Here is a 22681-nt window from a genome sequence, read left to right on the forward strand (position 1 = left end):
GATTGACTAACTACACATTCGGCGGCTGAGTTATGAACCGGGTGCCTACCATTCCAGCCCCAGCAGATTCTCAGTGTCAGCTGTAACTCATCTTCTCCCAGGGTGCTAAATCAAAGAGCACACCGCAGCTGGAAGAGTTAAATAATAACTTGAGCTTTATTGTAAATCTGCCAAAAATTAAACCTGCACCAACGTCATCCTGGCCCTGATGTTGTACTGCGTGGGGTGAAGAGGCTGGATGGAGGGGATCAATAGAGGCCCTGATGGAGGTATTGATGGATGACAGGTGAAGTGGGTGTGTACGTGTGTGCGCGCGCGCATGCGTGTGTATAAGGGGTGGGATTGAATCACCCCGGGGTTAGGTAGAGAGCACCGGTCAGGGTGTTTAATCGACAGGTCTCACCTTGAATCGATTGGCAGGAGTCTCGCAGGGCAAAGACGTGATACACACACAATCAGCACTAACTCACACCAAAACAAACCGTAGGGAGTGGAAGAGAGACGTGGGTGGATGTCTCAATGCCATCAGTGCTGCCTTCCTGCAAGTAGTTGCTGGGCTTGTTACTTGGAAACAAATTTAAGACTCAATTTAAAGGCACTTTTTAAATTTTACTTGTCAGTCTCGAACATTACCATTCCTTTACATACCTTTGCTTGGGCGCACCAAATTTGCAGTGGTATAGTAAATGTATTAAGCACTTTTTCAAAGAAATAATGAACTTTGCATGTATTTGTCTAATTTTCCAGTAAAAGCCAAATACTATACAATGTCTTACAACATTTCTCAAAATATTTTTATTGAGTGATTGTGGATACAGTTTATGGAAAAAAAAAAGAAGAATTGAATACAAAATTGAATACAAAACAAAACTTCTCATGTTAGAACATAGGTAAAGAAAAAACAAACAAACAAAAAAATTAACAAAAAAAACGCAACCCAGGAGTGGCAATTAAAACTAACAAACCCTTTCCTTACAAACAATTTCTTGTTACAACAAAAATCACAACTTACAATAACTGAATACAACTAAAAAAAAAAAAAGCCAACTTGTTACATGACAGACAGGTGTTTTTAAAGGTGGATGATAAAAGGTTTTGCACTAAGCATTTAGTTAAAGAGCCAGTTTGCATACCACAATATTAAAGGACACACTGACAGACATGAAACAAGACAACAAAGACAAAGAGCAAGCTCACATTATCTGTGCAACAAATCAATTTCCTCAAACTGAAAAGAGCCACAGTGGCAAACACATGTGACTCATACCGAAGAGACGGACAGCCATGAAAATGCCTCACCGTGAAAATGTCTTACAAGAGGCCAAGATCCGAGAAGGCGTTATGTCTTTAATAAACAACATACTGTAAGCATTAAAATGAATGTGGCGCAGTGTGTAGGGTAAGAAACAACCTTCTCAAGTTCTGTTGAAATGATGTGATTCAAGGTCTCAGCATTTTCTACACACGGTTTTGACTGTAGGGCATTAGACAAAAGTCTAATGCCTTCAAATAAGGTCAAGTTTCAGGAGTGTTGTTGACTGAGATGGCTTATCGGAGGAACGTACTTGCCAAATCAGAATGTGTGATCACAGGGGTAAATTGGACCCTATTAATGCTCATCTGGACTCTGTTTTGGAGAGCTCCTCCAGAGCAGAAGGTTGTTTTTGCAAGCAAAAATATTTAGCTTTACATCCATTATCAAGTAGATAACAGAGAGCACAATTCCATAGCCAGTGATTTTTTTTGCGGCTTTTGGTTAAGAAATATACATGTTTAGGATAACAAAAAAAGTTGCATACATATTCACTTGGTTCACTGGTGGGCAGAAGTAGACCTGTGAATTCTTGGAGTAATGCCAAAGGAAAAAGCTTGTCTTCTGTTTGCAGAGCACTTTTTAAATGGCTTAGATGAAGGAGGAGTTTGAGAAAGAGAGGTTTCAACCTGCGATCTCAAATGGGAGGAAGGGAATGTGTGAACTTGCTGTCCAGAGCTAGAGATTGAAGAAGATCTGTAAATGGAAGACTTAAGGCCACTGTGTGGTCCCGTTCTTGGATGGTGACAAGAGGTTACAAATTGAGTTCCAGGACATTTCACAGGAGGTCTGGGTGCAGGCCTGAGCTCGGGGCTCTGCAAAATGCTGCTGCCGCCTTCAGATTTTTGGACTGATTTGGTCAGATATGATCTTCTCTGAAAAGATAAAGATTTATGAAAATATAAGTACAATATATTGTGACAAACTGGAAAAACTGGAGTTGTAGTTTTGTTTGTGATGACTATATAAATAACTCACCTTTTGAGCCCCAGATGAAATTCTGCTTTGAGCTTGTTGTCCCTTTGATAGCTGGGGGAGAGTGCCAGCAGTGGGCCTGCATTGCTTGCCGTCTGACCTAGGTAAAAGATGCAGTGTAGTGAAGACTACGTGAAGACTGCCTTGACTATTTCTGCATGTTCTGCTCCTTGGCTCAAACCGCACTGCTGTCTGACAACCCTCTGTATCATCCCCCTGCTTGGATTTGATTGATGAGTGGCCACTTCCTGTCCCATCCGTTTCTGTTGCAGACATTGCCTCATCTGTGTATGGTTTTTGTTGATGTCTTTCTTTTTCCTCTGCACTTTCACTTTCTTCATCTGTCTCTTGCTCCTCAAAGCCTTCTGGACTTTCCGAACCTTGAACCAGTTTGTGTTTGACATGTCTGGAGCCCTGTCAGGTGGATACACACAATCTTTTAAGTTGTTTTTACTATGATATGGGTAGTAATATTGTACAGTCAGTTTCATTGTAGAGTAAACTTATAGGAAACAGAGAATTTCAGCAATAGACATCAATATTTATCTTTGTCATATAACATGTATTGCAGTCAACAATGTGCTCATTTATGAACACTTGTTTGAGTCACTTAAAAAAATATAGACTAACACCTTGTGTTCTGTCAATTCATCCAAATCTTCCAGACTTGCTGAAACTTAGTGTTGTGCACATTTCTGGGAAGCCAGTGTAATGTTCTTCATGTTTGGAAGTAATGTATGCATTACTATGGCATTACTAATGTGGTTACTTTATTGTTTTTTGTCATTCTGCTATAATGGACTACATTTTAAAATTCAGCAATCACATTACAGTCACTAATCCCTTTATTATTTTGACAATTTAAGTTTCAGCTTTCTCTTTCTGTACTGAGAGACCCTGGAGCACATCTGTGCCAGTGCGGCAGTACCTCTGCCCAGTAAAAGATCATCACTGCCAGGAACACTTCCCGCCCTGACATAAAACTGGGAGGGGAAAGCTGATTCAGGAAAGCAAATTAAGTTTCTAGAAATGCCTGTTAAAACAACATTGAGGCCAAACATGGTGCATTGGACAAACTGTATCTAATCCCTTTATAACAAAGAGATATTTGGCAATGTTAAATATTTAGCTGATGTGTGTATGTGCATGTGCATGCTGCATGCCTTAGATGTGTATATATGGAGGTGAGAGAATGTCCCTGGAAAGGTTGCCTTCATCAGTGCGCAGTGTAATTCTAATTGGCTTTATTAGAGGGCTTAAATCTAATACCATCTCTGTGCCCTGCCTAAGGCTTTGAGTGTGTGTTTGTGAGTGTGCACCTCTTTTTTTAATGTTTATGCCTCAACAAATTTCTTACAGAACATTTACAGAGTAACATACATGAGTAGATGGACTAAAACAGCTCTATCAGACGGTGGAAAAATACAGTTACATTCCCTCCTCTAAATGAGCCTGATGCAGCGTATTTCTCCAGTCTGAGAGTAGAGCCCCAGTCAATAGGCAAATACAGCATTTAGACGTTCAAGTTCATTGAAATAGCTGCACTGTAGCTCCAGATGTAATGATACAGACTTAAGGCAAGAGAAAGCAGCATGGAACTGCTCATTTGACCCCATTTAAAAACTTGATACCAATTAGAGAGTTCTGGGTGTAAATAATTTAGGAGATCTCTCTCACTGAACACACAAATAATGTTATGTGCATGCACACATATATGCACATGGATGTGCATGGGCTCTGAAACACACTAAACTACGAATATATGCACACTCCTGTGCGCGCACACACATGTACGTGCGTAAAGATTCCGCTGTGCTCTGGAAACAGACTTCTTAATGAAGCCTTCCCGAAGTGAAAGTAGAGCAGAAATACATACTGGCCCATTTCTGCCTTCAGTACACCATCCTCGCCTCTCTCCTCTCTCCCTCGCTCTCCCTTTCCCTCACCTTCTCCACATCATTTGTTTTATGCATGTTTCATTGTCTTTCTCTTTTGTGTGCTTCTTTTAAATCACAACCCCTAATTTATGGCTACAGGCAAAGACACTTCTACAAACAAACTGGCTGATGAGAGGGGATGACTGAAAACATACGCGCTGAGCGGTGTGTGTAAATCTTAAAATGTCTGTTACTGTCTTTTTATCTGTGGTTATTTACATAAGAAATGACAGCATGTGTAAAAGAATGACTGCGATGCAAAATGAAAAAGGCTGCGCGCTCGAGGAGAGGGGAAGTGAGCAAGGGGGGTGAGAGAGAGTAAATCCAGTGACACTGAGTGGGGAGCACTCAGGTGTGGTGAGAGGATTATACAAAACCCTGAGTATGAATGACAGTAAACACCTGAATGACAGAGAGACGGGGAGGGGTGGAAGTGTGTGTGTGTGTGTGTGTGTGTGTGTGTATGTGTGTGTGTGTGTGTGTGTGTGTGTGTGTGTGTGTGTGTGTGTGTGTGTGTGGCTTTGCGTGACAGTTTAGTGGCCTTCACTGATATTCTGAGAGGTAAGTGAATATATATTCACTCTGATGTTTTCACAACTGTGCTGCCTACTTAAGTAAAACTTGCTCTATTGTATCCATAGTATATACATTATGTCTCTCCCCCTCTCTCTCTCTCCACATATATATATATATATATATATACATATATATATATATATATATATATATATATATATATATATATATATATATATATATATATCATAAACTACTGATATGTTCATTTACACCATGCATAAAGAAACTGAAACTATTAAATGCAAAGCAGATTTGAGCAGCAAATGATGGACGGACGATGAGGATGTCAACAAGGCAGGCAGGGGCAGGGAGTGTGGAAGAGAAAGATATCACTCAGGAAAAATCCACGGCAAGAGATAGGGAGCTGTTGGGTTAGCGAGTCAGTTAGATTTAGCTTTACAGTATGTAAGTCAATAAAAAGGCTGTAGTGCAAGAAAGAAGAGATATGTTTATCTTACCTGTGCCGTGTTTTCTTTCTCTGTGTGCTCTATTGGTGAGGGTTTTCTGACAAGGTCTCTGAAGTGAGGAAGGTCTCTGAAGTGAGTTTGAGTTTCTGGGTGAGCACACTGTCTGTTCTTCTTTCTGCTCTCTGAAGCACAAACACCTCTCAGCAATTTCAATATACGTTATAATACCTTTTTATGTTCCAAAACTGCATGTGTATGTTCTGTAGTCATCATATAGAGAAGCTGGGCGTCAGTTTCTAATTCTGTGCTGCTAAATGAAGTGTCAAACTTTAGAGCCCCAGTGATTTTTTTTTGTTAACCTGAATAGTTAAGTTGGAAGAAACAATTCTTTTTTCTACATGCCATTAGCAGGAGTGCCACAGCACACTCAGCTCCTGTTGTGGAAAGCTCAAATGTGTTTTTAACCTCTGGCTTAAGGTTAAATTCAGAAGACAGCAATGCATGTTGATTCCTGGATCTCCTCTTAGTGAAATCCCTCACCTCTAGAGCTATATCACTGTACAGTGCTGACTCTACATGAAGCGTGACCCCGTTTCCCCCACGGCGACCCCCTCCTTCCCTTCACAGCGTTGGAAGATAGAGGAGCACAGGGAAAGGCATGCCAAGGCAGTAGACACTTTTAAGCAAAGATTAAAGGTTTTTCTTTTTAATCAGTCATTTGGCAGCAATGTTAGCATTTCACCCTGGTGCTGCTAAGGATCAATTTTTAATGCTGCTGTGCACAGAGCAGACAGGGTGATTGGCAAAGGAGAAGCTATTTACAAAGGATCTATTTACAAATTTTCCATAGAAATATGCAGAGGGCACAATTGACATCTCTTACAGAATTTTAAATAAGCTCTTCTTTTTTTTTTACTTTGTCACAAGGCGCGACCCCTTAGCGCCTGATCATCACTTCAGTGTGCGTGCGTGCATGTGTGTGTGAGTTTGTGCATGTGGGTGCACAGACTCACAAGTGCCTCACATATAAGAATAATAAAGCAACATAACTCTCTCCCTTGTGTTGCATTATCTTCATTTCTCCATCGTATGCTGCCAGGGGCTGGGTAACTAGGTCAATCAACCCTGGTGTAAACACATCACAACAATCCATCAAGAACATGCTAATGACAATGACTGCTTTTTAATTTATATCTCTCAGTCTCTCACTCTTCAGTTTCAGTAATACTACTTGACGGATTTCAGCTTAATATTGCATCCAGGTAAGCAAAAATTTTGGTAAATAGGAGGTAGTTATCTACTATACCTACTGGGCTTAAATATAAAATTGCCCCAATCAGCAATAACTAAAAAAAAACCAATCACTTCATGTTAAGAAATGCTTCTTCGCGGAGGATTCACAACAAATCAACTTCAACCTGCAGTAAATGTCAGGCTGTGTTTAATGGTGGCAGGTGTACAGGACAGAAGTGAGTCTTACACAAAATACAGCAAGCAAGTAACATCTTCAGAACTATACAAGTTCATCTCTGTGCAGACCCGACACCGGTGCCCTCCATGCATCCATCTTTAAGTCTACCCATGAATCAATCCATATATTCATCCATCCATCCATTCATTATGCAACCGCCTATTCATTCCTTATCCAACCATCCATTCATTCATGCAGTCAAACAGCCTTTGAGCCAACCAACCCACACACCATTGATCCAATGATTGACCCTGCATTGGGTAGATCAATACTCTCTTAAATGGCATAGTTGTAAGTGCTTAGGCACAATGGCAAGGCATTGTTTGTGTAGTTAATTTCCAAGGTAGCAAGGCCGTGCAGGGCTCTAACCAAAGTCAACTCTCTTTTATTCTCCACTTACACGATAACGTCAAAGCAAAGAAAGGGGGCACTGAAAAAGATATTGAGCAGAAAGCATCCTGTACACATGCAACAAAAGGGGCAGTGTTCCATGCAAAACTACTTGTAATGACCCAAGACTATTAGATGCTCCAGATAAAGATGCCTGTGGGTACAGCAGGTTTACAGACACATTACTGTACTGTCACACATGCAACTAGACAGACAAGAGTAATAGCAAACATTTAAACATTTATAGATGAAAGAAATCATGATGCACATCACTGTAATGAGGTGCAGGCTGAAGGTAAAGTTAAACGAAACCATGACACATTTCACCTCGACACTGATATTATACTACACCGTTGATTTAATAATAATAAAAAAGAATTACCATACATATCACTAGTAAAGGTATTACTTAAACAATATTAACCTGAAGTAGCAGTAGTAGTAGTAGTACAGACTCACACCCTGTATATCATTGTGCAGCCTAATGTGGCTTGGTGTGCATACAGAAACTGTGATGGGTTAGAGCTGGGGCCGGGTCTTGGCATTAAATGAGTGGGACTCTGACAAGTCTTGGAGTTCTGTCACTGCAGTTCACAGGTCTTGTTAGCCAAGGTGTCGGCAGGGGTGGAAATAGCTGTGTGTGAGTGTATCTGTGTGTGTGTGTGAGCTGAACATTAGACAGCACTCCTACCTCCACCTCCTCACCTGACACCAGCAATAAAACTAAACAGGCCAAGGTGCTATGCTGTGTGCATGTGTGCGTGCGTGTGTGTGCGAGTGTGTAACTGCGTGTATGGATGTGCACATGGGAAAAGGGGGCATGTGTGCTGCAGGGTTGTTGTTGTTGCTGTCACCAATTTGCCGGGGCCTCCAGACGGGAGTAGGAGCAAGGTGACGGAGCTGTGGCTTGATAAACACAGAAGCCCTGCTTCGATTTCCCATCCAGTCCACTTTGGAAACACATGGCTCTTCTTGGGCGCTCTTGGCCCAGGGAAGAAGAGAGTCGCGGTGGGGGGTGGGGGGCAGCAGGGGGAGAGAAGAGGGAGAGCCACAAGAGAGACACAGTGATGGGCATGTAGTGAAGGAAAATAGCAGTCAGAAAGAAGGCAGAGAGAAGAAGTGATGGAGGGGAGGTAATGTATGTGGTACAGCTAGGAAGAAGGTAGACAGAGGTGACAGGCCTGGTGGAATCAGCTCAGGTGTGCAGAGGGAGAAAAAGAAAGATTAAGAAAGGAGAGGGGAGGAGGGGAGTGATGTGAGAAATTTGAGTGAACCTCTAAACGTCTTACACTCTCAAAAAGATAGACACATACAGTCAACCGTCTCTTCACAGTGTGCTTCTTTCAATCTTTCACTCTTTCGGTCCCTCCATCTCTTTCTCTTTTGCCTGAAAAAAAACTTTGCAGTGTTCCGCTTTTCATATGACATCAGAAGTTTAAAGACCAGCTCCAGCTGGAGGCGCAGAGGAGTGTCAGTGAGGGAGGTGGGGCACTGAGCTCCCCTCTGCCCCCCTAGAGAGTTAAGGAGATCACATTTTAACCCCCTCCAAACCCCACCCTGCTGCTCCTCTCCTCCATGCCTTAACACCAACATAAGAGGACAAGTGTGGGCTCTAAGCACCAGTGATCAAACACGAGCGGCTGCTGGGTACGCTAGGCTCAGGACTGTTGGCCTAATAGGATTGGAAGCCCCCAGGTGAGCCAAAGGACACCTCCAATCAGTGTGATTAGCCAAAGGCTGCTATAGCACCGACTGATGTACAGTACTAAAAAGGATCACATTGGTTGTGAAGAATGCAAGCAAGTAATGGAGTGTAGTGTCATGGTTGAATGCGCATGTCAAAGTGTTAGGCTGGAATGGCAGAGTTTAAAACTGCATGTAGTTTTAATGTGTCAGAACGATCTCGAGGTTTTGACTGTTTGCTAATCATTATTAAGTTCACAGAAGCGTATAATGTGCAGAGCTGAATAATAATCTTGGCTTTCTGGCTATGTGTAAAAAACAGAGTAGGCTGTGCATCTAGGCACATGGCCTTAATACAAGACTGCTCAAGCACAGGCACACATAAATGTGGATTTCTATGAGTAAAGTCTCGCCATCCACATGTTTACTAACACATACATGAACGGACAAGCACACGAGCAACATGCCCAGATACGCACTCACAGACAGGCTTTTATAAACTCATCAAATCCAAAAAACAATTACCAGAGACTGAGCTCATCACTGACTAAGCAAAAGTCATTCAGCGTGTAAAACACACAATATAATTAGCACACATCAAGCTGCTGGGTCCTACTGTGCATTAATGATGCTTCCCTCTGAAGTGAATTATGGTTCGATGAGTGAGAAAGTGAGTGAGGAGGGGCTTTGAGGAAGAACAAGACATCATTTGGAGAAAAGGATGAGGAAACCAGTGCGGAGAGGAAATACCTGAGGTTGACTGGTTTATCTTTAGTGACGCAGTCTAACTGCCCCAAGATCAATTAAACGGAGAGACATGAATCTTTGGGAATGATGACGGGTTACTCACTTGTGGTGAGAGCCATGATGTGCCATGCACCACAGGCAACACTGATCACCTGCGAAAAAAAATCAAATGTTTTTAAATTTTAAAGTAGTGCGAAAATTCCAAAGACATAGCTTAGCTTTGACGTTTTTCCCCAAAAATTACCTGATGTTGTAAATTTGTATAAAAGGATAAGACAGTGAGAAATGAGACTCACAAAGATGCCTAAGACCTTTGCTACATATTTTCATACTTAATATAGCACTGATCTACAGCTCTTTGTGCAAGATGAGGTCATAATGTAAGCCTGCAGGAAGTGTAACTTCTAAATCAATGGAAAGCAATGCAGTGTGGACTTACCTTTTAAGAACTTACAAATATCCAGATAAAAATCATTTCTCTGAAAACCTTGAGGCACAAACGCACCTTTCGGCCAGCTAGTGGAAAAGGCTGGGGGGTCGAGAGCCCTTTGGGGCCTGCATGATATGTGACCCGGGAAACACAGGGGATCTGACCCCAGAGAAGCAGATCTCCACCTGCTAAAGAGAGCAAAAAAGAGGCAAAAGTTCTGAAGATAGACCAGAACACATGCAATTTCACGGTGCCACAAGGGAAATAAAATATGAAAAATGAAATGACCTTACAGACTTTTTGTTTCTCATTCTAACTAGTGTATTAGCTGCTCCTAAACATCAGTCCCTGATCACATTTTTACCACACGCACACGTGCACATGAGATCAACTTTCTTCCCTCACCACTGAATGGAGAGAACACATTCTCAGTTGGCACCTATTGAAAAAAAACATATACATAATATGTGCTCACCTACTGCAAACACTCCAGCATCCACTCATACTAACTCAGTCTGGCTTTTTAAACCCACCACTAATAAATTTATATTTACTGCCTGCATTGAGGACTTTTAAATTATGGCGTACAATAAACCTGGCACACACATCTCAAAAGCTCTTTCAGGGGATGTTAAAGCAATATAGTAAGCAATTTTCCAAAGTGGATTACAAATTTCACATCCAGGTTTTATTGCACATTACGATAACTTAACCACATCTAAATGTTCCGCATAAATGGGAAATATGTGCTGCTTAATATGCTATTTTTCATTTTTTAAGAAGCGCTTTGCAAACCCTGCCAAGCGAGGGAGCCTGCTGGTTTGTGTGGTGGGGGAGTCAATAATCTTTATGAGGTGGATTTTAATTACAAGGAGATAACTGAGTATCCTCCTCACGGCAAGCCTCCATCAATCTCTATTCTGCATCAAGCTGTACATAGCCTTGGCACACACGCACACAGGCATGCACGCACACACACACACGCTCGCACGCACACACATGCAGACGCAGATACCCTTTCAGACATGATTGATCAATCAATCAATCAATCAATCAATCAATCAGTAATGTATTATTTTCATCTCAGTGAAGCAAACCTTATAAAAGCATATGAGACAGGCATTTCTGGATGGCATTTTACAACAGATGCAGCACTAACACATACATGTACATACACACAAAATACAAACACGCAGACACGTTTACCGAGACTCTGGCAGAGTAATCCGGCTAAAAAAGGTTAAGGCTGATGTTTTCCGTACGAACGACAGTCTGTGAAAGGTCAGATCAATCATGTGCTAAGCATGTCTCGTAAGCAATCCATAAAGCACTTGTTTTAAATAATAACATTTTATAGATCACTTAAAGACATAACTGTACCACAGGCAGGTATGGCCTCATGTGCCAAATGGTCTTCAGAGAGCCAAGAATTCAAATGGAACAAACTTAATATATGGTGAGTGCAGCTCATTTAATGATCCGGTGGCATTTCTAGTGAAACCGTGCACGCAGTGCCAGCAAACGTCTCCGTTCAACAATAGGCAATTCTTTTCTCTGAATGTTGCAGCATAGCAGTAGCATGTAAATGTGCCTTTCACTTGAAACAATTACACTGCCTTTTCTCTTTATGCAGAAGATGTTACGTTGGCCATGTAACCGCTTTAATTCCTGCTGAAGAAGAAGCAGTTGCCTGACACTTTGCAGTGGTGTAAATGTAAAAGCGAGCACATGGTTCCCAGCAGCGGCACGTGAGAAAATAACGAATAAGAGATGAGTTAAGAAATGATCTAGCGCTACCTGTTTTCAAACTTAGCAAAGAGTTTCAGCTTTTCAGGAATTACAGTAAAGACGACCAGGCCAGAGGGAAAGATGACATTTGCTTGGTGTGCCTCCTTATCTCTCAGTTGCTATGGCGGCAGTCTGAGATCTGAGTGGGGTAGTTTAGGGATAACTACTTGAATAACAAATCAATTCATTTTGTACACTGAAAAAAAGGGACTGGCCATCTCTTGGATTTATGTAAGCATCTTGCATGTATTTAACACAATTGCCTCATGTTTTAAAGTTAAATGTAACTATATAGTGTAAAAACTACATGATATGCAGAAAGGGTGTATTAAATTGTTCATATCATGTTCAGGTGAAGTAAGTCAATAAGATAGCAACGTTAAATCTCGTGAAACCACGCGTGATTTCATCTCGCGGGCTTTGGATCGTGGTTTAAAAAAGGCATCCATCTCAGTCAAGTCGAGCAGCCAACTCTACGTTTTTGGTATGTCTTGATTTTTTGAATTAATATTTACCATATTTCAGCCAAATGTAGTTAAACGTCTAGAGTGTCGCCATGTAACATGCTAAAAAAGAGCCGTTAGCTTATTTGCTGTTTTATCTGTTGTCAAAGAATTGGCGCTTTTTCATTTGAATTTGTCTTTGGCACAAGAGCCGTAATATCACATTAAACCTAATTACGAGGCACTCATAACATAATTTGGTTTTCTGTGTGAATAGATTTGCCAACTGACTCTTCAGTTACATTGTGTATTTACTGCACCGTGGTGTTAGTGAGATTTTGGACATTGAACAGCTTTAGCTAATATCATCAGCGGCATTATGCTAGCTTACATCCCTACCCCTCCTGCCCTCACCTGCTGTCCTTTTGTTTTTGTTTTTGTTTTTTTTGCTGCACATTGAGAGACGACCTCTATTCTGCATTTCACCAGGAGTCAGCTGATGGATTGTGGGTTCAAGGTGTTATGGTAAGAAAGTATATTCTATTTTCGTTTCTGTAACTTAATTATAATAGGTTTTTTATAATTATTAGGTGCATGCATACTCACCCTATTAATACAACTGAGAAATCCAAAATCTGCCATAGGTTTAACTTATACCTGTATGTATTGCCAGAAAGGTGATTACTGGACTCGCATTAATGCACACTTGAACTGAAATGAGGTTGTAACTTGTGGGTTGTTGGGTTGCAAATCAGAAACAAACATCTTTGGATATTTTTAATCCCATAAGATCTGGAAACACAGTTTTTATTCAACAAAACATTACTGATTAACCAAGCACAGTGCCTGCTGTTATTTCAAAATAATTTTATGTCATTTCAGATAAAATGCAGCATTCCAGTGCATCCCAACCATGCCTTTACAGTCAAGGTTTCTGACGGAGCTGAGTTTCTCTCTGACAGTCTGCTGAAAGTGTTTGCAAAGTGATCGGGGGAACAGGGCACAAAGCTAAAGGATGTAGCTGCCATTATGACAGTAAGAACTTTAAAATTCTTTAACTACAAAGTGTATATGTATTGCATTAGGTCAGTAAAAGATTTTTATGCTACATCCATTGAAACAGTCAACTATTACCTGTGAGTAATGATTCCACTAAAAGGATGCCATAATTTTCGTCATGCATTTACTGGCCCACTGAGAAAAAATTATCTTTTTTTAAAAATAAATGTTCTGGAAACTATATATCCATAAAGTTGATGTCAAACAGGAACTTTTGATATTGCTTTGTAGATGCTGGTGTTGCATGTTGACTGGTTTAAAAAGTCAAGAGTTTTTGTCTGGGATCATTTTCTTCTGTGCTACTGAAAAGTTCACAAATCTTTGTTTTCTTTGTTATAATACTCAAGGATGACATTAATGCTTGAAGTCCCTCATCAAAGTGCTCCGCATCTGTGTGAAAGACAATTGCAACATCTTGGTGCAGGAGTTCATGGTGAGTGTTTTATGAGTAGATTGTGGATTTGCAACATTTAAAAATGCATTTAGTTATCCACTTGATCCTCATTGGACTGGTTAGGACCAGTAGTCCTCTTTAATAATTTGAAGTTCACATGAGGCCTGGTAGTGAACTCGGCCGCCGGCCCTTGAGGCCCCACCCCCACCCCTGTATTAGGGGTCACATCAGTGTGAAAAAAACTTTAAATTTGTCATTCTAATGAACAAAGGAAAATCCCACCAGTATTTACATTAGCTTTTGTTTGAAAAAAAAAAAAAAAAGACCAACTGACCAACAGCTAACCAAATTGTGGGGCTGAAAGTCTAAATTCTAACATCTTCTGAGTGACATAACCTGGATTTCTGATGGGCCGGTGTCTTTCTAACAAAAACTAATGTAAAGCATTTGAAATTATTATGTTTTTCACCCTCTCTTAGAAACTCTGTTAGACCATGAATGGCAGCATGGCAGGCCACTCTTTGGCTATAGCTATTTACTATGTTGCTTGCATTGGTTTAAATTACTCTAACATTAGAACTGGTAGATTCAAAAGAGATGAGCTTAAAAAGGAATCTTAAAGAAATGTTTTGTGTTTAACCAGGACTTGCCTGAGGCCACTGCACAGATTGAGAAAACCACAATGAACATCTGTCTCCAGAGATGCGCCAGGCAATGACTTTTCTGATGTTGTTCTTCAAGATCTGGATAACGTGACCTTTGCAGTAGCCATGCTGTTTGGACCTTTTTTATTCCTTCAACATGAGTTACCCATCACAACTCTGCTACACTTTTGAGGTGATTCAAAGGGTGGTAATGGAGTTGGATGCAACTCAGCTCTCAAGAAAAGCTCACAACTAAGACAAAACTGCTCCTGCAACGAAGCTCACTGTTATGTATGTGAGGTGACCAGCTCTAGGTGAGAGGACATTTAAATCTCACACTTGTTCTGCTGCATTTTTGAAGCTCAATTCCAGGAACGGATCGCAGGGTTCATTTTTATATACTCTGCAACTGCCATGAGGACGAGCTGTTTTTTGTTGTTGTTTGTTTTTCCTTTTGCTCTGTACAAGTTCTGTTTGTCTTTTTGGCAGCATTTTTAAATTTCTCTTTGTATTTTTTCTTTCTTTTACTAGTGAAGAGATGTAGCGTGAACAGTTATACAGTCTAAATATCCCATATGGGTCGTGTGAAATGGTATTTTCAGTTTCATTCAGTTGAAGTAAAGAACGTTGAATATTTCTAAGTGTGCTGTTTTGAACCAAGATGTCACAGTATGATCAGTGCTGTATTTTTTGACAGTCACTGTATCAATGTTATTTTTGCGTCTCTTGAATAAAGGTTTTGACCTGCAAGTGCTAATTTCTTTAGTTATTGGGGTAAAATGGGTAGTGTTAATAGGAAGGTGTTTGCCAATTCAGTAACCTAATTTAATGTTAATGGAAACTAACATTACCTCAAATTGTTTAGTTATAATTGTTGTTTAACTGAATCTTGACGTCAGAGGCCTTAAATAGAATGTTTTGTATTGTTCTTTCCCAACATTTTTCAAAAGAAACAGTCTAATTTCTTTGCTGCGATTGATTCCAGAGAACACGGAAGAACTGACATTATTTAACTGTTGATTTATATAGATTCAGTAGAGGAGTAATGTCAGTTTAATTCTTTACCTACTGCAGTGAAATTAGACATGTTGTTTTGAAAGGTTACTGGTGGATGCCAGCAACCATCTTGGAAGAGAACAATACAATCTGTTATAAGGCCTCCATTTGAAAATTGTGTATTTGATACTAGAATATAATAGCAAAATGTAATTTGAAGATAACATGTAGTATTTAAGTGACCAAGTAGTATTGGGTAAAAGTTATTGAATGGTGTTGGGATAAAGTGAGAAAATTGTGAAGGATTAAAATATTTCAAGAGCTCAAATTACTTCATCAAAACATGTTTAAGTCACATTTTATCAACACAAATTGCACAGATTTATTGAACATGAATAAATTGTGTTAATTTAACTCAATTGTTTAAGTTGCTGCCAAAGCAAAACATCTGTGTGCAACAAATGTCCACCATTGAATTAAGTAAATCCAACAACATATTTTTTTCAGTGTATATCACCTAACGGAAGAAGCTGAAACTGGGTGCAGTGTTGTGCAGTTTCATTTGGCTTAAGAGATATTGAGAGCTAATGAGGTTGAATTTGTGCTCCGAGTGATGTCATTTGAGGACACTGAATCCTTGTTGTGTTAATTAAAACTCAACGAAATAATGTAGATGAAAAATTTGCATGGCTCAAAGCCACAGTGAGGGGTACTACTGGGAAAATAAGGGTTTCAAGTTAATAAGTGGTTTTTATATATTACGTAGAGTGAATACAACTTTTAGGACTTTTTAATCACAATGAGAGATATTTGCAGTGACAATTAGACATTGAGGGTTTTAGTTAAGTAATGTTATTTAATTGGACTTAATGCTTTCAGGCCAAAATAATACAGCCGCAGGAAAGATAGGATCAAACAGTGGTCTTCTATTGCATTTTGGATGTCTGGCTCACCTGTGACAGCTGCACTGTAGCTGTCCCCAGCTCGTATCTGCGAGACCTCAGAAAGCTGTGAAGAGTTGAGAAGGCTAGGAGTCGATACGTGCAGTCTGTCCTCTCCGAGTCCAAGCTGTCCCTGCAAGTAAAATAGCGATACAGTGTAAGTTACAGAAGTAGAATAAACATTAAAACAAAAGCCATTTCACTGCTTACAGATAGGATGTGTCACTATTTAACTATTCCTATAATTTTACCATTTTGCAGGCAGCAGTAAGTCCATCTTTCATCTGTTAAATCATGCTGCCCTGCCATTGCAAAAATGAAAAGATGGTTGTTATATTTGTCAAAGAGGACTTGTAGATCACCTGCTGAGTGTCATGAGCGCATTCCTGTAAAGCACTGTTATAATATCTGCTGTGTACTGCATAAATGAGATGGGCAACAGGCAATTCATCTTGGTTCAAATCGCTGTCTCTAAGGAGGAAGCACTATTTAAAAAAAAGCACACAGCATTTTTTTCATCATTCATAAGTCTACTTCTTTTTATGTTTCATTTACCACCCCTATCCAGCACAGAGCCTTAATAGCCATAGCATCTCCCACAGTACAAAAGAAGGCTTTGTTCCTAATTTACATCTTTCTGTTTGTTACACATTGTGAGGGTGTTCAGTTTGACTCCTGTCAGTTGCCCTGCTCCTCTCCGCTCCTGCAGAGATAAAGGCTTTCTGCACTGTGCACATCGGCATGCCCTGGCATATGTCTGAAAGTGAGCACAATATGTATGGGTTACTTTTGAGTCTATGTGTGCGCCATGCAGTAATCGGAGTCTTTAATTGGTTATTCATATGCGCGCTACTGTGAGGATTTGTAGATGCGTGGCAGCATATGTTCCTGCTGTGAGTGTGTGCATCTAAGTATTTAAGGTGTGAATGTCATTGTGCTTCCATCAGAGTGTGCCTGTGAAAGCTTACTTGCATTTAGGTGCACTAAGTGAACACATGTGTCCATACCTGTTTGTGCGTCTGCATGTGTTTGTACTTGTTTAAGTGTATTTTTGTGTGTCTGAGTGAATGAGCACTGTCAGGTGCTGCTCCATGCTGTGCCAGCTGCATCTGGAGCCATCTGTGTTGGGGCGCAGTGGGAGGGGAACGGATGACTTTAATGTACTTGAACCCCAGACAGACCTTTCCCAGACAGTCGTCAGTATGAAACCAAGACAACTGGGCCCAGTCAAGCTGAACTGGCTGATCTGGATGGTGAGCAGGAGACAGATGCTTTGGTTACACTGTAACCCCCCGGTCAGACTCACTAGGGAACCTTTGGCAGTCAGATACACACAAACACTACAATGTGTTTGTTTCAATAATAGAATAACACTGCTCTATATCGGAGAACACTCTCACCTCATTTTAGATGTCAGCCAACTTTCTACAGTACAATCCAGGTTTATTGTGTTTATTGCAAACATGCATGTATATGAAGCTGACAAAATCACAAGATTTAATTTATACTTCATTTGAGTTATCGGTTTAATGAACAAATTCAATTCCTTTCACAGTAATTAGAGCACATGCTATTGTGTTTCTTATGTTTATCAGAGAATTCAGCTCAGATTGCTGCTTTAGAATTTATGTAGCTACAACTGGAGAACATGCTGCAGGACTTGTTTCCCTGTGTTTTTCACTTAATAAGTACAAAGACATTGTAGAACAAATTAGGTACAGGACATATGGCATGAAAGAAAAGAAGTTAGCCACACTGGCCTATAGACCAGTTGGTGACCCTCTGGCAACCTCTGCTACCTATGGCAAAAATGTGTCTTCTGCAAGAGGAATGATGCACTAAAAAAAAAAGAAAACCTTGTGATTGCTTTGATCACTAGCAAATTGCTTTAGTTACCCACAGTTTACATCTGCAAACACTCATTAACACTCATTAATTAACCTCTAAGTGAAAGTGTAACTCAAAAAAGTTACACAGTAAAAGCATTTCCTGCTGAAACCAACATGTTTCAATGGTGCAACTTTGAATTTAGTTTTAGATAACCAACTGTCTCCATTAATGGTTTGCATGGGACTCACACGGTTTCACAACCACTTAGTGAGCACTTGATGAGTGTTTGTAGACTTGTCATTGTCTTCATGCAAAACACAGGTAATTTGCTAATGGCAAAAGCAATCAAAAGACGTTTTTAATTGTGACTGCAAAAATGCATAAAATGTACAACTATTTTTGTGACATTTGTGCATTCTTGGGCTTTGGTTGTCAGGGTATTGCAGCACCCACTTGTTCTGAATTCTCTATCATACAAGAAAAATAAAGACATATCCATTCAAAATGACAACCACAGTCAACACTTTACCCACAAAACTAAAAACAACACAGTATGTCAACACATAATGCGCCACCACAAAGACAACACAGAGGCCTCGTAATGATCTTGCAGCAACAATATGACTAGTGAAGCACAAAATCAATTAATGCAGCAGTAGAATCAATAGGTGTCTCTCAGCCTGTATGTCCTGCAGTTAATTAATAAACAAAAAGGACATTAAGCAGTAGAGCATCAGAGTGTGGCAACGACTATCATCAGTCACAATGTGTGTACTGATGGCATTAGCAGGAAGGGAAAAGAAAAACATAGACAGATATAAATGTGAGCATGGTGAAAATACCAAACACACCCACAGGCAAAGATGCTTACACTATGTACACATACATTTGAGGGAATGAGAATACATAAACGCACACTACACAAGCATGCATGAACACACACTAATGCACAAACAAACTCCTCCACTTTCACACACTTCCGTGCAGGGAAGGACCTGCAGATCTATAGAATGAAAAAGGTTCAGTTTACAGCTGAATCCCAAACTGTATTAGCATCAATTTGGAATAGGCCCAAGGTTCGATGAGGCCTGAACTGTGTTGGAACAAGGCCCAGGGCTTCTACCACCATAAGGATGGCTTGTTTATTATTTACTATGTTGGATGAGTCACCCTCATTACAATATATAAAGGATTGCAGTAGACAGGCTAAATAGCCACACTGATCTGGAGCTATACATTACTTTTCTGTTGTAATTCTCAATTTTGCCCAATTAAAAACAATTCTTTAAAGGATTTTTAAAGTTTTTAAAATCATTGGTAATAATGTTCTGTAATTTGCAACTCATCTCATTCTCATCTCCTCTCGTTTGGTGCCTGCACGTTAAGAGGGTTGTTTCCCTACACCATTAAGGTTGGGGAATGGGTGTTAGCGCTTATGTGTTGAATGAGAGTTCAGAGTATTCAACCTTCTTGGAGTTCCTAGGCATGATGCTGGAAGGTGGCCCAGCCCAGCACTACACTGCCATAGAGGATGTAGGGAATAACAGTGACCTGGGGGCCTGTGACTGGGAGGAATGGCCTGCTCAATCTAAACCTGAGGGGCGTTTTGTTGTTGGGCTTGTTAACCACAGTTTATCCATTACAAACACCATGTTAGGGCAAAAGGGTTTTCCTAAATGCACTTGGCACAAGAAAGCCCTAGGTCAGAGGTAGGTGATCGATTTTGTAACTGTATCATCAGAACTATAGTCATGTGTCTTGGACACTTGGGCGAAGGGAGGAACTGAGCTGTTAACTGCTCCCCACCTGGTGAGGTTGGATCAGGTGGTCCAGTAGGATGCTGGACAACCCTAATGTACCAAAATGCATAATGAGGGTGTGCTCGTCAGGCAGAGGAGCTTTTCAATGCTCCTGCAGAACAGCAGTCCAAGAAAGCTTGGGGACACTGAATCAGAGTGGACCACGTTCTGTGCCTCCACTGCACAGAGACGGGGGCTGCAGGATGGTTGGTGTCCGTCATGACGGCAACCCCTGAACCAGATGGTGTACACTGGAGGTGACGGCAGCCATCAAGCTGTAGAAAGACTCCTACAAGGCTTGATTAGGTTGTTGAACTTAAGGAATTAAGTCAGTTGACCCTGCTATTGCACAATTGATATCAGGAAACAGCACAAGGCTTTAAAATGTAGATTTTCTGTATTTTCCTGCATTAGGGTCATGAAATAAGTTACACTGGGTTCGGTTGTTATTTATTTAATCCAAAGAATGGGGTGTATGTCAAAGCAATGGTTTCTTCCACAAAATGAATGATATATCAATTTTAGCTCTCTACTTGCCTTGACGCTTATTTGCTACCACCGTTATTCTGTTAGCAGATTGATTCTGGCTGTGGCACCTGCTCTCTGACATCATTCAAATTCCTTCTCACCTCAATCATGTGATACCAAGCAGGCCGTCTGTCTTTTAGTTTCAATAGGAGGAAAACAATGAGATTTCTATCTGTAATACTATTACTACCCTTAAAAGGGTTATAGCTGTCTGGGTTTACCTTGGTAAGGCAAGAGAACTTTATTAAGTTTAAGACCTTTTGTTTTTTTCATTTTTTCTGCTTCTACTGATACATAAGAGCCTTTAAGCCCCAGAGAGAAGATATCAGCCTACTAAAGAAAAAAAGTTTAAGATGTCCCCTCATTTCACTTCTTCCTGTGCAAAAAAACAAAGTGTTATCTCTCAGAAGGTGGAACCTTTCTGATTTTTTTTAATGTGTTGACGGGAGTGGTTTTGGTGTGGCACTATGCGGCTGATTACAGGGGGAGACTTAATCAGGTGGTGCAGTCTGTCGGGGGCCCCAGGGGCCGAGAGTGTGCTACATCCTGTCAGACTACACAGAGAAACAATCAATCATCAGAATGGCTCCAAGACAGAAGAGAGAAGAGGAAGATAGAAGAGATGGAAGAAGAGTAGGGAAAAATGGAAGGGAAAGAAGCAGTAGAGGATGAGTGAGGGAGGACACTCGACGAGAGAAAGAACATCATGGAGGAAAGAAAAACATTGTGTCCTTGCAGAGACTAACTTAAACTTATAAAGGCATTACAATGCTTATGAAAACCCAATGAGTGTAGTTAGACTAGGAGCCATCCTGCAATGTAAGAATGTAGTGCAGAAGCCAGGCACACGTCAAAGCTGATGTCTAACATTTTTATTGCGCCGCCTCCCTAACCTTCACCTACATGTTTGTTTCACTGTCCTGGCAAAGCCTCATCCTGTCACATTGTAAACACGATCGCATTTTGGCCATGGTTTCAAACATCCCCACAGATAAACACCAGAGCCAAGAGGAAAAAGAACAAGTGAGAGATGGGAAGAGAGAGATTGAGGTAGGCCTAGGTTTTATACTCTGTGGGCTTTGTCTGAGGGCTGTGTAATGATGCAGCTCTTTAAAGAACATCTTAAATAAAAGGCCAGAACAATCCTTAGTGACAGGTGGGATTTTTTTTTATCTAAAAGAGGAGTAGGATGGGGCCAGCTAACACACGTACACACATACACATACTTTTGGCTATGCACATTTGAAGGGGCATGCTCATATATAAACATCAGAGGGTCCCATAAAAAGGATTTCCTGTTCTGCCTATGTGAAGCAGAGGAGTCGAAATGGACAAACAGCAGAGCCTATAAAGGTGATTTATAGAATTTAAATAGATGTGCATTCTTGGCACACCATAAAGTATATTAAGTGCTCAAATGGAGCGCTTGGAGACAAAAATGTTTTAATCTACAATTTTCTCCAATTATCTCAAAACAGGACAAAGTTAAAATGACACAAAGAGAACATGACATGAACAAAAAAGCGTGGAGTCCAGTTCTAAGTCTGCCAATCCCAACAGGACCAAAAGTGGAAAAATGTTTGGCTTACCTCTTGCCCCATCCCCCAGGAGAAGACATTCCCACCATCTGAAAAAAAAAACAAGTGAGAGAGAGAAAGACAGCGTGAGGAAGAGAGAACAGAGTAAACCAAACAGTCCACAACTCAAGCGAGGCAACAAATATAGAAAACTGAGGTTAAAATAGAAAAGAAAAAGATAAAAGAAAAAAAAACGAAGGGAGAGAAGGGAAATGCGCAGCTGACAAAAGTGGCTCAAGTATCATACATCAAGCACTTGTTACCTCTCCCGGTGCTTGTGATTGCACATGACTGCAAACAAGTCAGTGATAAAAATCTGAAGAAAGATGAGACCGATCGGGCTGGCTTTAAAGATCATCAATCACAGCCCTGTAAGCTCAGATATTATTAGTTCAAGTAAAGCTGCACTCTTCCATTTTATGGACATCATAAAAGACTTTGGGGGTGGGGGTATATAAAGGTGGAGTGTTGGAGATCCCCCAGTGTTTTAACTAGGACTGGGATGAATGTGTTTGGAAAAGCAGACCGGATGGATGGACAGCTCTAATGTAGTAATGTTAACTGAATCACTCACTCTGGACTGGGTTCCCCAGGGGAAGGAATGCAGGATGGGAGTGTAAGGCCAATTACAATATGTTAGACTTAGTGAAAGTGTATAATAATAAAAAAAAAAATAAATAATCACAATAATAATAATATGATAATGATAAACAACATGCATGTTTGCACAGCATCATTTGTGAATATGTTT

At 40.5% G+C, this 22681-nt stretch overlaps 1 protein-coding gene and 1 long non-coding RNA gene across 4 annotated transcripts in view; one reads left to right on the top strand and one right to left on the bottom strand.

Annotated features, from left to right (window-relative positions):
• Window positions 1-812: 812 nt before the first annotated feature.
• LOC308403873 (uncharacterized protein) overlaps window positions 813-22681 on the bottom strand; it is a 381166-nt gene continuing 359297 nt past the window's right edge. For both annotated transcript variants that reach the window (XM_080893669.1, XM_080893668.1), the window contains exons 8-14: window positions 21943-21980; window positions 16209-16329; window positions 10007-10119; window positions 9605-9653; window positions 5262-5392; window positions 2291-2701; window positions 813-2187 (exon numbers count right to left, since the gene is read on the bottom strand). In XM_080893669.1, the coding sequence (XP_080749795.1) occupies window positions 1813-2187; window positions 2291-2701; window positions 5262-5392; window positions 9605-9653; window positions 10007-10119; window positions 16209-16329; window positions 21943-21980 (1238 nt within the window). In that variant the 3' untranslated portion in view covers window positions 813-1812. The remainder of the gene's footprint in view (window positions 2188-2290; window positions 2702-5261; window positions 5393-9604; window positions 9654-10006; window positions 10120-16208; window positions 16330-21942; window positions 21981-22681) is intronic.
• Window positions 11916-15171, top strand: LOC308403874. 2 transcript variants are annotated; one of them, XR_013972989.1, is made up of 5 exons: window positions 11916-11950; window positions 12072-12687; window positions 13045-13197; window positions 13569-13654; window positions 14259-15171. It is a non-coding gene; the product is annotated as an uncharacterized lncRNA (long non-coding RNA). The 2 variants fall into 2 exon arrangements; XR_013972990.1 differs by lacking the exon at window positions 11916-11950 and having other exon boundaries at window positions 11958-12687; window positions 14259-15169.

The sequence above is a fragment of the Rhamphochromis sp. 'chilingali' genome (assembly GCF_963969265.1).
Source record: "Rhamphochromis sp. 'chilingali' genome assembly, chromosome: 10".
Taxonomy (NCBI): domain Eukaryota; kingdom Metazoa; phylum Chordata; class Actinopteri; order Cichliformes; family Cichlidae; genus Rhamphochromis; species Rhamphochromis sp. 'chilingali'.